Source organism: Salmo salar, chromosome 04 (genome assembly GCF_965601325.2).
Source record: "Salmo salar chromosome 04, fSalSal1, whole genome shotgun sequence".
Taxonomy (NCBI): Eukaryota; Metazoa; Chordata; class Actinopteri; order Salmoniformes; family Salmonidae; genus Salmo; species Salmo salar.
The window spans coordinates 39,581,333-39,597,054 of record NC_138294.1 but is presented as its reverse complement, the minus strand read 5'-3'; the positions used below and the strand labels follow the sequence as shown (position 1 = coordinate 39,597,054).

At 43.2% G+C, this 15,722-nt stretch overlaps 1 protein-coding gene across 1 annotated transcript in view; it reads left to right on the top strand.

Annotated features, from left to right (window-relative positions):
* The first annotated feature begins 466 nt into the window (after nucleotides 1–466).
* abcg4a (ATP binding cassette subfamily G member 4a) overlaps nucleotides 467–15,722 on the top strand; it is a 36,108-nt gene continuing 20,852 nt past the window's right edge. The window contains exons 1-2 of the mRNA XM_014195814.3: nucleotides 467–1,616; nucleotides 7,839–8,085. Of these exons, the coding sequence (XP_014051289.1) occupies nucleotides 1,569–1,616; nucleotides 7,839–8,085 (295 nt within the window). The 5' untranslated portion in view covers nucleotides 467–1,568. The remainder of the gene's footprint in view (nucleotides 1,617–7,838; nucleotides 8,086–15,722) is intronic.

Here is a 15,722-nt window from a genome sequence, read left to right as displayed (position 1 = left end):
TAGAATAGTTATTCATTGTATTTATATTTTCTTATTTAATTATAGGGCTATTGTACAGAATAACTGCAATTGCAGCCATTAATCTTATCATTGGACTTAGTTACACAATGATAATTGTGATAGTCCACTATCTTTTTAAACAGATAGTGTCTTATTCGTCTTTAAATGGTTAGCCTATCTTTGCAAGCATCCACACGCGTAAGGTACTTTATCCCCGCTCAAGACGAGCATGACATAATTGCTTATTTATGGTACTTTATGAGGTAGGCTAATATTCAACGTTGGCTGGCGAAATAAAAACACTCAGACCAAATATGTTTTGGTTTCTTCCCACGGAGTGATTTTTAGGGCGTTATTTGAACGGGAGTAACCCCGGCTGTTTCACCGAAAATAACCCGGGCACTGCAGCATCAGCACCAGACAGATGCGCAGGTGCGGTCTTTAAAGAGACCGCGCGCGGATAAATTCACATCGGTGAGTGCATTCGATAGCCTACAACCTACGTTTGTATTGCTTACATCACTAAGATGAAATAAACAAACAATGGATTGGTGTATTGACTTTTCAATCAGATTTTTGTGAAGCTTTGGACAACGACACGGGCATAGGTTACGACATTTTCGTCAATGCTTATAGGCTATGTGCCAAATCATTCCAAATCGTTCTGCCCAATAAGGAATAGCAAAAATAGTGCGATAAATGTTTGTAATTGCACAAATATTCAAGTATTATTCTGCTGTGTTATATGTTCATCGCATTTGTAAACTACTGTTGGCACCCCATAATGCAACTTTGTGTGGGGCCGGTAGCCTATAGGTCAACCAATTTCTGTTTTGATTTCATTCAGATGAAAACCCATAAGCCTGCTTCATATGTGTCCTACACATAAAACACAATAAACACATCATCATGGCTCTTTAAAGCATTCAGCCCGGGCTTCCTGTGGACTATCTCCTCGCAAAACCTGCCAGTAACGCCCTGAAACCCAGACCGACGGGCGTGCCAGAGAGGCACTGACCGGCAAGATAACGGTACTGCGTGCTATTGAGCTACTGCAGCAAGCCAGAAGAGGACGTGGAGACTAGACGGAGGAAATAAAATATAATCTACACCGCAAGGACGTTTGTGAGTAGTCTGATAGGTGTTCTGGATATGGGAATGAAATAAGTAAAACCCATCTGATTTAGCCTATAACCTGTCAGAAATCGAACGCACTCCTGTTTGATTGACTAAAGATGCAGCATTTGTTGAATTATTAATCTCTGACAATCATCATACCACACTTGTTCCGGCCAGAAGGGGGATTTTATCATTTTCGACAATAATTGCGGTAGATATTGTGTGCAGAACGTTATGTAGCCTAACAAGCACCGAGTGATCTTTTTTTGGGGGAAAACATCGTTTCCTCATCCTTCTCCATCGCGCCGTAACCGAACCGAACCTTCATGGAGCCTGGAACACAGTGACGATCTTTGCCTGGCACGGGACTGAGATCGTTGGGCACCATCTCTTGTTGCTGGGTCTGCTGTTTCATTGTAAAGTGATGAACTGAGCAGTGCTCTTCATAAATGGGAACGGAGTGCTCTATTGTTGGTCAAGTCAACACTCAAGAAAAGGTATGTTGGATTAACTAATGCATCATTTGTAAATGTTTCATAATGCGTAGAATTGAAAATGAGCTGTTTATATTTGTGTGTATTGTGTTTATGCTTGCATGTAGGCCTGTGTGTGTTTGTGGAATAGCCGTCTATTTCAGATCATGCATGTATTAGTGATGTAATGCATGGAACAGCATGGAACAACCTCTCTTCTTTCACTCAGTCCAACCTCCTTCCAAACACCTCAGGATTGTACAGTATGTTCATATTAGCCCATGTGCAGTACAACCATAATTAGGTTTAGCCTTTGTTCTAGTGGAGAGGTAGAGAGCTCAAAGAACACAGCTTCAATAGATGGTTTGATGTTTACATCATCATAGGGAACATGGTAACAGGTGCCTCTGAAAGAGAGAACCTGTGCCACTTCTCTAGGCTATTACCAAGTAATTACTCATTAAGACAGACAAGCACTGGATTCCTTACTGCCAGGAATGTATCAGCTAAGGCTACGGGCGAAAGACATTAACCATATGTCTTTAGATGTGACACCTTATTTCCTCCCCATTCCATCACGTGGCCAGGCGGCAGGGCAATGCATGAGAGAGGAAAGAACAGGGCAGCCTTGATCTCACAGAGAGAGACCCCATTATGGTCTGTCAGTCAGCGTCCATAATGGCACCCTATTCCTTTTATAGTGCACTACTTGGGAAAGGGTGCCATTTGGGATACACAGGTTCTGTTGGGATGAACCCATTATGGTTCGTTAGGGTTCTGCAGAGCATAATGTGATAATAGGGTTCTGATAAAAAGTAGTACTCTATATAGGAAACATGGTGCCATTTTGGATACAAATGTTTTGTAAAAATGCTGAGTCCATTGGTTTGTCAGGGTTCTGTATAGGTCTTAAAGCAGTGTGCTAGTGGTCGGTCGGCTTCTAGGGCCTGAAGCAGTGTTCTAGTGGTCGGTTGAGTTCTAGGGCTTAAAGCAGTGTTCTAATGGTCGGTCGGGTTCTAGGGCATAAAGCAGTGTTCTAGTGGTCGGTTGAGTTCTAGGGCTTAAAGCAGTGTGCTAGTGGTCGGACGGGTTATAGTGCTTAAAGCAGTGTTCTAATGGTCGGTTGAGTTCTAGGACTTAAAGCAGTGTGCTAGTGGTCAGACGGGTTATAGTGCTTAAAGCAGTGTTCTAATTGAAGTTCACTAATGGAATGTCAATCAATAGAAGCCATGGTCAGTTCGTTTTCTCCTTTTCCACAATCTAGGATGTAAGGTTAGAGCCATGCTAAACAGAATTGACACTTTACAGTAGGCCTATAACAGCACCACACAATGCAGATTGGAGTTTTCTTTATTACGTCTGTCTTAAGGGCAACTCTACCTTCAGGGAAGAAACTGATGTGATACAGCGTTGGCTCCTTGCAGTTTTGCTGTGAGATATGTTAGCTTTAATTAGACTTGGTCTGTGTAGCTGATGCTACATTGTATCATTGTACACTGCTGCACTGCTGTGTATCATTTCAACTACAGTTGAAGTCGGAAGTTTACATACACTTAGGTTGGAGTCATTAAAACTAGTTTTTCAACCACTCCACAAATTTATTGTTAACAAACTATTGTTTTAGCAAGTCGGTTAGGACATCTACTCTGAGCATGACACAAGTCATTTTTCTAACAATTGTTCACAGACAGATTATTTCACTTAGGCACACTGTATCACAATTCCAGTGGGCCAGAAGTTTACATAAACTAAGTTGACTGTGCCTTTAAACAGCATGGAAAATTCCAGAAAATGATGTCATGGATTTAGAAGCTTCTGATAGGCTAATTGACATAATTTGAGTCAATTAGAGGTGGACCTGTGGATGTATTTCAAGGCCTACCTTCAAACTCAGTGCCTCTTTGCTTGACATCATGGGAAAATCAAAAGAAACCAGCCAAGACCTCAGAAAAAAAATGGATGAACAAGTCTGGTTCATTCTTGGGAGCAATTTCCAAACGCCTGCATCTGTACAAACAATAGTACACAAGTATAAACACCATGGGACCACGCAGCCGACATACTGCTCAGGAAGGAGACGTGTTCAGTCTCCTAGAGATGAACGTAATTTGGTGCGAAAAGTGCAAATCAATCCCAGAACAACAGTAAAGGACCTTGTGAAGATGCTGGAGGAAACAGGTACAAAAGTATCTACAGACTTCAACTGTATGTGGCAGCTTAGGCCTATGCGACTTCCTATTGACTTGATACACAATAACACACTTCAAACTACCTCTAATATGTTGTCAAGTATACGTCCATTGCTTGTAAGTGTGCTTTCTCACACTGCAACTTATTATAAAGCTCTTTGTGGATAAATCAAGCTGTCTGAAGCTAGGCAGTCATAAGGGGCTGCAGCCAGCCGCACCTACAGTATACTCTGATGACTCACTGACTGGGCCTTTACATATTGTAACAGGACTAGGTGTTGAGCAAATAAATTGCTGCATTTCTACCTCCTATCCCATTGAGACAGAAATCTGAACCTGCAAAAAGACAGTACTTTACAGGTAAAGCCCCATGTCTGTATTCGGAAAGTATTCCGACTCCTTGACTTTTTCCACCTTTTGTTATGTTACAGCCTTATTCTAAAATGAATAAAATATGTTTTACCCCTCATCAATCAACACACAATACCCCATAATGACAAAGTGAAAATGAATTGTTAGATTTTTTTTTGCAAATTTATTAAGAATAAAAAACAGAAACCTTATTTACATAACTATTCAGACACTTTGCTATGAGACTTGAAATTGAGTTCAGGTGCATCCTGTTTCCTTTGATCATCTTTGACATGTTTTTACAACGTGATTGGAGTCCACCTGTGATAAATTCAATTGATTGGACATGATTTGGAAAGGCACACACACCTGTCGATATAAGGTCCCACAGTTGACAGTGCATGTCAGAGCAAAAACCAAGCCATGAGATCGAAGGAATTGTCCATAGCTCTCCAAGACAGGATTGTGTCGAGGCACAAATCTGGGGAAGGGTACCAAAACACTTTTGCAGCATTGAATGTCCCCAAGAACAGTGGCCTCCATCATTCTTAAATGGAAGAAGTTTGGAACCACCAATACTCTTCCTAGAGATGGCTGCCCGGCCAAACTGAGCAATCGTGGAAGAAGGGCCTAGGTCAGGGAGTTGACCAAGAATCCAATGGTCACTCTGACAGAGCTCCAGAGCTCCTCTGTGGAGATGGGAGAAACTTCCACAAGAACAACCATCTCTGCAGCACTTCACCAATCAGACCTTTATGGTAGAGTGACCAGATGGAAGCCACTCCTTAGTAAAAGGCACATGACAGCCGGCTTGGAATTTGCCAAAAGGCACCGAAAGGACTGTTGGACCATGAGAAACAAGATTCTCTGGTTTGATGAAACCAAGATTGAACTCTTTGGCCTGAATGCCAAGCGTCACATCTGGAGGAAACCTGGCACTATCCCTATGGTGAAGCATGGTGGTGGTAGCATCATGTTGTGGGGATTTTTTTCAGCGGCAGGGATTGGGAGACTAGTCAGGATCGAGGGAAAGATGAATGGAGCAAAGTACAGAGAGATCCTTTATGAAAACGTTCACCAGAGAGCTCAGGACCTCAGACTGGGGTGAAGGTTCACCTTCCAACAGGACAACGACCCTAACCACACGGCCAAGGCAACGCAGGAGTGGCTTCGGGACAAGTCTCAATGTCCTTGAGTGGCCCAGCTAGAGCCCGGACTTGAACTCGATCGAACATCTCTGGAGAGACTTTAAAATAGCTGTGCAGCGACGCTCCCCATCCAACCAGACAGATTTTGAGAGGATCTGCAGAGAAGAATGGGAGACACTCCCCAAATACAAGCTTGTAGTGTCATACCCAAGAAGACACAAGGCTGTATTTGCTGCCAAAGGTGCTTCAAAAAAGTACTAAGTAAAGGGTCTGGATACTTATATAAATGTGATATTTCCATTTTTATTAGTAATACAGTTTAAACATTTCGAAAAGCCTGTTTTTGTGTCGTCATTATTCGGGTATAAATGTGATATTTCCATTTTTATTAGTAATACAGTTTAAACATTTCGAAAAGCCTGTTTTTGTGTCGTCATTATTCGGGTATTGTTTGTAGATTGATGAGGAGGAAAAAACTATTTAATCAATTTTAGAATAAGCCTGTAACATAAATTGTGGAAACAGTCAAGGGGTCTGAGTACTTTCCGAATGCACTGTAGTGTACTGTATATTATGACTGCCTAGCTATGAGCTTCAGACAGCTTGAGTAGAACGTTCAGTCGGGAGTCAGTCTTCCAAAAAACATTCACAACAATATTGTGACAACGTGCAACCCATAAATAGTGTTGGTGTTGCTCTGCCTGCCTGCCTTTCATGCTGTAGTAGGGAAACCAAGTCCCCCTTAGAATAATTCATAGGAGCTAGAATCAATAGAGCAGGTTTGATATGCGAGTTACAAAACAAGGGAACCAGAAAAAAACAGACAGGTTTCGTGTTGCAACCAACCTTCGATAGGAAGGACTTTTTTTTGTGGTGTGGTATGCGTAGGTGTACAGGTAGTATAAAATGTGTGCGTGTGAAAGCTAATGTGAAATATTGGTGTATTTCCTCTTATTTGGCTTGTGTGGTGCTACGTGTCTCCACGTTGCCCAGGCCAGAGTGAGTGGGGAGTCAGGAGTGGGGGAGGGGGGATACTCCGTGTAGGCCAGGAGGTTTCTCGTGAATTAGCCATTTCAGCACTATAAGGCTCTGCTAGTCTGTAACCAAATCCTCCACTCCTCGTACTGGCCGGGAATCAGATCCCTCACATCCAGCCTGTCTATACTGTAGACCTAATAAAACCTCTTACAACATTATACAACTAGACCAAATTTGTGTCCCAAATGGCCCCCTATTCCCTATAGGCCTCTGGTAAAAAGTAGTGCACTATATAGGGAATAGGGTGTGACTTGTGACGTCTATAGCCCTAATCACATTAGCACCGCCAAAACCATCGAACCTCTAAGAGCTTGTCTAGCATGTCTGCAATCACTATAACACTGTTTCCACTGTCTCATCATCGCTATTCACAGCTTTATATAGAGCAACACCATCCCTACATTACAAACTGATTGTCCAGGTCATGTCCTTATGGAGTAGGCCTGGAAGAGTTTGTTTTTCAGTCAATCAATGTCAGTTAGTCATGTCATCATTCACTCAATTGCTTGATAATCTATCACTTTTATTACATTTCAATACTCAAACCTCCAAGCCCATGGCAGAGAATTGGGTCTATCTATATCCCATGGTATGATAACATAATATGGATCTATTCTGCCCTATTTGCTTTGGGATTTAACAGAATATCCAGCAAACCAAAATTGTTTCTGTGAAAGTTCCCAGAACATTTGGTAGGTCGCAGCAAATGTTCTCATAACACAAATACTGTTCTGTCATGCTGATGACTATAGAATATTTGTATAAAACATTTGTCTGGTGTTGCAAGGACTTTCCTAGAACCCATTTAATCTATTCTTTAAAGGTTACCAGAATGTTTCATTAGGTTGTTGGAACATTCTGGTGAGAACATTGTGGGGACATCATTAAAGGTATGTTCCCAAAACACAAATACTGTCCACTTGTGTGGATGATTCTACATTGTTTCTTCTATAGTGTAAAAACAGTCACCTGATGTTGCAAGAACATTCCTAGAACACATTTCATCTGTCTTTTGTGTTTTGGGAACATATCTTTTGGGATCTCCATTCTGGGAATGTTCTTGCAACATCAGGTGAATGTTTTATACAAACGTTGTATAATCATCAGCATGACTGGATAGTTTTTGGTTTAAGAGAACATTTTCCGCAACCTCACAAATGTTCTGGGAACTTTCACAGAACCAATTTTGGTTTGCTGGGAAAACATTACTGTTATTATATTTTCTGGAAACCTAATAGCTTTTGGAGAATGTTCTGTGGTTGTTGTTACAGATGTTGTGCACAACATTTTAGTGAATGTTAGGAGAATATTCCTTGGAATATTCTCCTAATGTTAGATAAAATTCTAACTAGAACTTAATGGGGATTTTAGGCAATGTTCTGGGAATGTTCCTGGTTTGCTGGGTAACCTACTTTTAGAATCTCATCTCATATACCCACTCATCACAATAATAACATGTGTAATAATAACATGAAATCTGTAGTATTATAATAACTGACAGTTTTCCCCCTCTTTTCCAGTCTGTTAGTATGGCTGAGAGGACGTTGGAGACGTCTGTCTCTGTCAGCATCCCCATGGAGGAAACCAAACTCCCTGGGGGTGGGGGTGTGCCCACGGAGGCCCCGCTGCTCACCCACCTAAAGAAAGTGGAGAACCACATTACGGAGGCCCAGCGGTTCTCCCACCTGCCTCGGCGCTCTGCTGTGGACATAGAGTTCACTGAGCTGTCGTACACCATCAGAGAGGGCCCCTGCTGGAGGAGGAGAGGTACTGCAGCCCACACACCATCCAGACATTATGCACCACCCCTACACCACACATACTAATGATAGATAGGTAGCTGAGCTATACATCAACACATACACCACCTCTACAAAAACAATACAACAGGGTCATATTTGTTAGGGCGCACTGTAGCAAAATGTCTTCCAGAGTCTTATTGGACAAGTTCAGATAGTCCCTCCCTGTTTCAGTCAGTTTTCTTTCATTTGATCCCTAATGAACACGACCCTGATAACATCACAGAGCATGATGGCCAAGTCATGAGAATCTTTATTTGGTGATGGCTGTATATATCATATAGATGAATTTATGTATCTACAGTTGAAGTCTGAAGTTTACATAAACTTTAGCCAAATACATTTAAACTCAGTTTTTCACAATTCCTGACATTTAATCCCAGTAAAAATTAAATTTTAGGTCAGTTAAGATCACCACTTTATTTTAAGAATATGAGATGTCAGAATAATAGTAGAGAGAATTTTGTATTTCAGCTTTTATTTCTTTCATCACATTCCCAGTGGGTCAAAAGTTTCCATACACTCAATTAGTATTTGGTAGCATTATCTTTAAATTGTTGAATGTGGGTCAAACGTTTCGGGGTAGCCTTCCACAAGCTTCCCACAATAAGTTGGGTGAATTATGGCTCATTCCTCCTGACAGAGCTGGTGTAATTGAGTCAGGTTTGTAGACCTCCTTGCTCGCACACGCTTTTTCAGTTCTGTCCACAAATTTTCTTTGGGATTGAGGTCAGGTCTTTGTGATGGCCACTCCAATACCTTGACTTTGTTGGAAGTATGCTTGGGGTCATTGTCCATTTGGAAGACCCTTTTGCGACCAAGCTTTAACTTCCTGACTGATGTCTTGAGATGTTGCTTCAATATATCCACATAATATTCCTGCCTCATGATGCCATCTATTTTGTGAAGTGCACCAGTCCCTCCTGCAGCAAAGCACCCCCACAACATGATGCTGCCACCCCTGTGCTTCACGGTTGGGATGGTTTTCTTTGGCTTGCAAGCCTCCCCCTTTTTCCTCCAAACATAACGATGGTCATTATGGCCAAACAGGTCTATTTTTGTTTCATCAGACCAGAGGACATTTCTCCAAAAAGTACGATCTTTGTCCCCATGTGCAGTTGCAAACTATAGTCTGGATTTTTTTATGGCGGTTTTGGAGCAGTGGCTTCTTCCTTGCTGAGCAGCCTTTCAGGTTATGTCAATATAGGACTCGTTTTACTGTGGATACAGATACTTTTGTACCTGTTTCCTACAGCATCTTCACAAGGTCCTTTGCTGTTGTTCTGGGATTGATTTGCACTTTTCACAACAAAGTATGTTCATCTCTAGGAGATAGAAAATGGCGTACTGTTTGTACAGATGAACGTGGTACCTTCAGGCGTTTGGAAATTGCTCCCAAGGATGAACCAGATTTGTGGAGGTCTACAATTGTTTTTCTGAGGTCTTGGCTGATTTCTTTTGATTTCCTCATGATGTCAAGCAAAGAGGCACTGAGTTTGAAGGTAGGCCTTGAAATGAATCCACAGGTACACCTTCAATTGACTGAAATTACGTCAATTAGAATATCAGAAGTTTCTAAAGCCATGACATCATTTTCTGGAATTTTCCAAGCTGTTTAAAGGCACAGTCAACTTAGTGTATGTAAACTTCTGACCCACTGGAATTGTGATACAGTGAAATAATCTGTCTGTGAACAATTGTTGGAAAAATTACTTGTGTCATGCACAAAGTAGACTAACTGACTTGCCCAAACTGGTTTGTTAACAATACATTTGTGGAGTGGTTGAAAAACAAGTTTTAATGAGTCCAACCTAAGTGTATGTTAACTTCCGACTTCAAACTGTATGTAGACTCAAGCTATACCCGTACACACATTACTGTAACTGGTGTTCAAACACTTTGATAGAGATGTGATCATGTCCAAAGCAGCATCATTCCTGGCAGACCTTAGCAGACCTATCTTGGTAGATTTTCTTACTCCTTGTACTCTTCTTATTCTCTCTGTGTGTCTGGAGTATCCAGCTCAAAGGACCAATGATATGTATGCAACACACACACACACACTCACACTCACACTCACTCACTCACTCACTCACTCACTCACTCACTCACTCACTCACTCACTCACTCACTCACTCACTCACTCACTCACTCACTCACTCACTCACTCACTCACTCACTCACTCACTCACTCACTCACTCACTCTTCTACCAGGCTGTATACTTGTGCTGTGTTCAGCAGAGTTTAGACACAATAAATAATTCATACTAGCAGCCTGCCCCTACCCTCCAACCCATCTCACGATGTACGATACACCCATGTTATGGGCTACACTAGGCAGACAGACAGGCCCAATATACGATTGATCTGCACATTAAATATTAATGGCATTTAAACCCACCAGCCTGATTAATGAGCAACTTCGGAGCCTTGGAGTCTCCAGAATGACGCAAAATGGTTCTGGTTGGCCGTACCTCTCTGTCAGGGCAACGTCCTCCTTAGACCAACCCCTACACCATGTCTTTGTGTCTTCTACGGGTTCTTTGTTTATAGACTACATGGCGCATATTAATACAGTATGTTTGATCTTATCGTACATCCTGTCTTTCTACTGTTGTTTATCTTCTGTTGTATTGATGTCCATTATGGGTGTTGGGTAGATGTGTATTCCACTGTGTTTGTAGAGGGGCTCTGTGCATTCAACTAGTAGATAACACAACCACAATCATTGAACATGAATTATGGCGTTGCAGTAAGTCAGATCTACATTCCATCACTACTGTTGTTGGTCTTATGTTATTGATGTCCATTAGGGACAGTGTGGTGGAAGTGGTCCAGTACCTTCATGTCTAGTAGTAATGATAGTAGAAACAAAAGGGGCAGACAGTAATGGAATCACATGGTCAGACTGGGAGACAGTGTGTGTATGTGCGTGTGTGTGCGTACCTATGTATAGTGCCAGCATGCGCACATGCGAATGTGCGTATGCGCCTGCGTGTCTGGGTCCAAATGGGAAATGGGGTAAAGAGAGAGATTCCTGACTGAAGGCTGGTCTGATCGATAACTAACCCCTTTGTTCATGCATTGAATTGTAACGTTGTTACATCAGCATTCTCCATTCAATCAGTGGTTTTTACCCACTGTTTTGTTGTTCAACTCTGCATGTAGCTAACCTCTCCTAGCCTTTCCCCATTATCCATATACACATGTAAAGGTATGTATGTGGTCTGTGCCCTTATTTATATGTGTAGCTACATGTATTGTAGCCTATCCCAGTATTGTATGAAGAAGTGGTGTCTGTCTCCCATAGAGGCTGCATAGGTTATTCAGTTCATTGAGAGACTATTTAGAGTTTGACTAATACCCCTTCAGTAACATAGATATGCGTAGGTGGATGCCTAAGATAAGATAATGACTGTGTTATCCCTGTGTGGAAATACAGGAGGGTGTGCATACATAATAAAAACACAATCAAGCCTAGACAAGGACATATACAGGCAATACATACAGGTTGAAAAAGTGCAGTTCATGAGCGATCAATGATTCATCTGTAAATTATATACACTCTACACATCAGTACATGCCATCAACTACAATATCAACTGAAGGCCAGCCAACTGGTCCTACTAGTGGTTTTTAATATAGTATTGTACAGTATTGTATGGAGAAGCTGAGTCTCTCATATAGAAGCTGAATACTGTACGTTATTCAGTTCACACGGAGACTATTTTGAGTCTGACTGAAACCTTCCTGGCATTAGCCCTATTTAACCCTTCACTGCCTCGTATCTCTCTCACAGACCCACTACATCCCTAGAAGACTCTACTACCTGTTACTTATCATTTGGTTCAAATGTCATTATATTCTAATAGGCTTAGTCATTAGACTGAGTAATATTTTTTTGGTTCTTCCTTTTTGAGCCACCTTAACATTTTTTCCTTCATCAAAATGAGCAGAGAGAGAATGAGATCCCTCTGCAGTGTAAATCTAAACCTGTATAATGAGCAGCAATAACGTGACGGAGCTGAGCATGGTGCTCCAGGGTATGCTTTTGCACCCAAGAGTTATTATGAAGATCTCAGCAGAAGGGTGGGGGGGGAAGGAGGCTGTGGAGAGGGGCCCAGGGAGAGGGCCGTAATATCTCAGGAGTCTGTGTGATTCTCAGGGAGAGTAACACAACACATTAGGGTGAAGAGGGAGCTGTAATAACAGATGATTTCTGAGATTCAGCTGAGAGAGAACTCGGAACATGAAGGTTGAGAAGGAGCTGTAATATCTGAGGATTTTTGTGGTTCACATGAAGTGGAACTGGATGCCTAAGGAGAGTCAATCAGTGAGAGGACCATTGCTTTGATTGGTCGGCTCTCAAGTGGAGTAAAGACCCAGAGATGTGAGGGTCAGGTGGGGCATGGAGCCGCCCCTTCTCATTCATTTTTATAGTTGCCATCCCTGGGATGCCCATTTATGCCTGGGAGGATGGGTGAGGATAAATAAGGTTACTCCTTAGACGGTGTTTCGTGTGGAGGGCATATACCTCCAACGGGAGATTACGGATGACGTAACGTCAGCTCAGGCATGGAGTGTGGGTGTGTGAGTCATTTGAAGCTGAGGAGAGGGGGTGGATGGCGTTCTGAACAGAACAGAGCCTCGAGTGGGTCCTGTCATGCAGCCCCCCCCCCCCCCCCCCCCTGCAGGTGTCTGGAGCTCTGCCTTCTGTTATTTACTGTTATCTGGTCCACACACGCATATACACACACACATCTGGTCATTTCTACACTCCTCACGTCCCACAACGGCTCTGCTTCATTCACAAGGCCTATGGAATTTCAGCTTGTAGGTAACTACTGGCACTAAATCATTTAGACATATTGAGTATGTTTACATGCACACAATAATACTATTATACTATTATTTTGGATAGTCAGATTAATATAATAGTTTGTTTCAAACATTTAAATGCTTTGCAACGAGAACGATTTCCCTAATAATCCTGTTTACAGTATATGGACACATCTCAAACCAGGCTTGCTTGGACTGAAGACTGTGTGATGCACTCTGATCTCCTGTGCTGTCCCACAGAGAGACTGAAAGTTCCAGACTACCCTGAGCCCATAGCCACATGAGAGCAGTGTAAGGGAGGCTGAGGAAGGGTGTGTGGGTGCGTGTGTGCGTCTGTGCCCACGCTGGTGTCTGTGTTTGTGTCTCTGTCCCTCTCTGCGTGAATGGGCAGAAGTCTTACCGTATGTGACATAAACAATACGGAGGAAGTCATCTCACCTCTCTGTCTATGACACAGCAGACAATGTGAGGGTGAATAACCACATCAGTATGCGACATCAGCAACACAGGGTTAGACTCCACCCGCAGCAGTAGGTTAGATCATTCGTATGCGCCACACGCAGAGGCAGAGCTATTTCTCTGACAGGAGGCTGCTCCCCTGTCTGTCTGTGATGTATCCAATGGATGTAATACACTGCAGGGGAGGGGGAGGAGGGGTGAGGATGGGGGTGGCAGCCATTAGACATCAGGAGTAATGTGCTGGGGATGAAGAAGGGTGTGTGTGTGTTTTGTATGTGGTGAAGGTGACCTGTAATATTGCCAGAGGGTTTCAGTCACAGTCAGACTCTAAATAATCTCTGTGAACTGAATAACCCATTCAGCTTCTATATGAGAGACACAGCTTCTCCATACAATACTGGGATACAATACTATACAATACTGTATTTAAAGATACTAGTAGGACCAGCGGGCTGGTATTCAGTTGATATTGTAGTTGACAGAGTGTACTGATGTGTACTATGTATGTAGTGTACAGATGAATCGTTGATTATGAACTGCACTTTTTCTACCTGTATGTATTGGCTGTATACAGTGCGTTTGGAAAGTATTCAGACCCCTTCACTTTTTCCATGTTTTGTTACAGCCTTATTATAAAATGGATTAATGTAACATCGACGCAGGGAGTCAGGAAGCAGGTGCAGTTAGTGAGTTTAATATTAACGAACATAGAACGATACAAAACAAGAGAAACGTCTGACAGGGAAACAACCAATACTGCCTGATAACTGATAACAAAAGAGTGCTATATAAAGGGTAAGTAATGAGGGAGTAAGGAAGTCCAGGTGTGACTGATGATGAGACGCAGGTGTGCATAGAGATGGGTGGCCAGGACCGGTGGTTAGTAGACCGGCGACGTCGAGCGCCGGAGAGGGGGAGTAGGAGTAGACGTGACAATACCTGCCCCCGACGCGCGGCTCCAGCCGCAGGATGACGGCGAAGGTGGAATTCTCGGATGATGTTGGGATCTAGAATGTCGTCCACTGGAACTCAGCACCCCTCCTCTGGACCGTACACCCCCCCCCCCCCCATGACGTCGGGAGTCTAGGATTGATCTGACAGCAGAGGCAGGGCTCCCCTCGATGTCCAAGGGAGGCGGAGGGGGGTTGTGGGGGACGGCATCAGCCAGGACACCAGGAACCACTAGCCTGAGGAGGGAAACATGAAAAGATGTTAAGATCCAGTAGTTAGTGGGGAGTTGTAATTTGTAAGTTACCTCGTTGACCCTCCGGAGGACCTTGAATGGCCCCGGGGACTCAGCTTCTTACAGGACAGGCGGAGCGGGAGGTTCCTGGACAACAACCACCCGAGCCACTGCCTGTTCACACCGCTATCACCCAGAAGGCGAGGTCAGTACAGGTGCATCAAAGCTGGGACTGAGAGACTGAGAAACAGCTTCTATCTCAAAGCCATCAAACTGCTAAACCACAATCACTGCTGCTCACATTGAGACCCAATCGCTGGGCACTTTAACAAATGGATCATTAGTCACTTTAAACAATGCCACTCTAAATAATGCCACTTTAATAAAGTCTACATATCTTTCATTACTCATATCACATGTATATACTGTATTTTATGCCGCTCACCTTGCCTATGCCGCTCAACCATCGCTCATCTATATACTTATATGTACATATTCTCATTCACCCCTTTAGATTTGTGTGTATTAGGTAGTTGTTGGGGAATTGTAGATTACTTGTTAGATTTGTGTGTATTAGATAGTTGTTGGGAATTGTTAGATTATTTGTTAGACATTACTGCACTGTTGGAACTAGAAGCACAAGCATTTCGCTACACTTGCATTAACATCTGATAGCCAGCTCACTGTGGTGGTGATCCCTTGCTCTTTCTGATGGCGGATGGCGCGCTGTCTCACGTGGGCATTGTTCCATACCTCTTCTGCGTGCCATAACCACTCGTCCACCGCAGGAGCTTCGGTCTGGCTCGGAGTCCATGGAGTCAGGGCCGGCTGATACCTCGGAACACACTGGAAGGGAGTCAGCCCGGTGTTGCAATGAATTCTGGGCGTATTCATCCCAAGGAAGGAATCGGGCCCACTCCCCCTGCCGGTCCTGGCAGTGCTCATCAGGAACCTCCCCAGCTCCTGGTTCATCCGCTCCACCTGCCCATTAGATTGAGGCCGGTACCCAGAAGTGAGGCTGACCGTGACACCCAGCTTCTCCATGAAAGCCCTCCATACATGTGATGTGAATTGGGGGCCACGATCGAAGACGATATCCCCCGGAAGGCCATAGTGCTGGAAG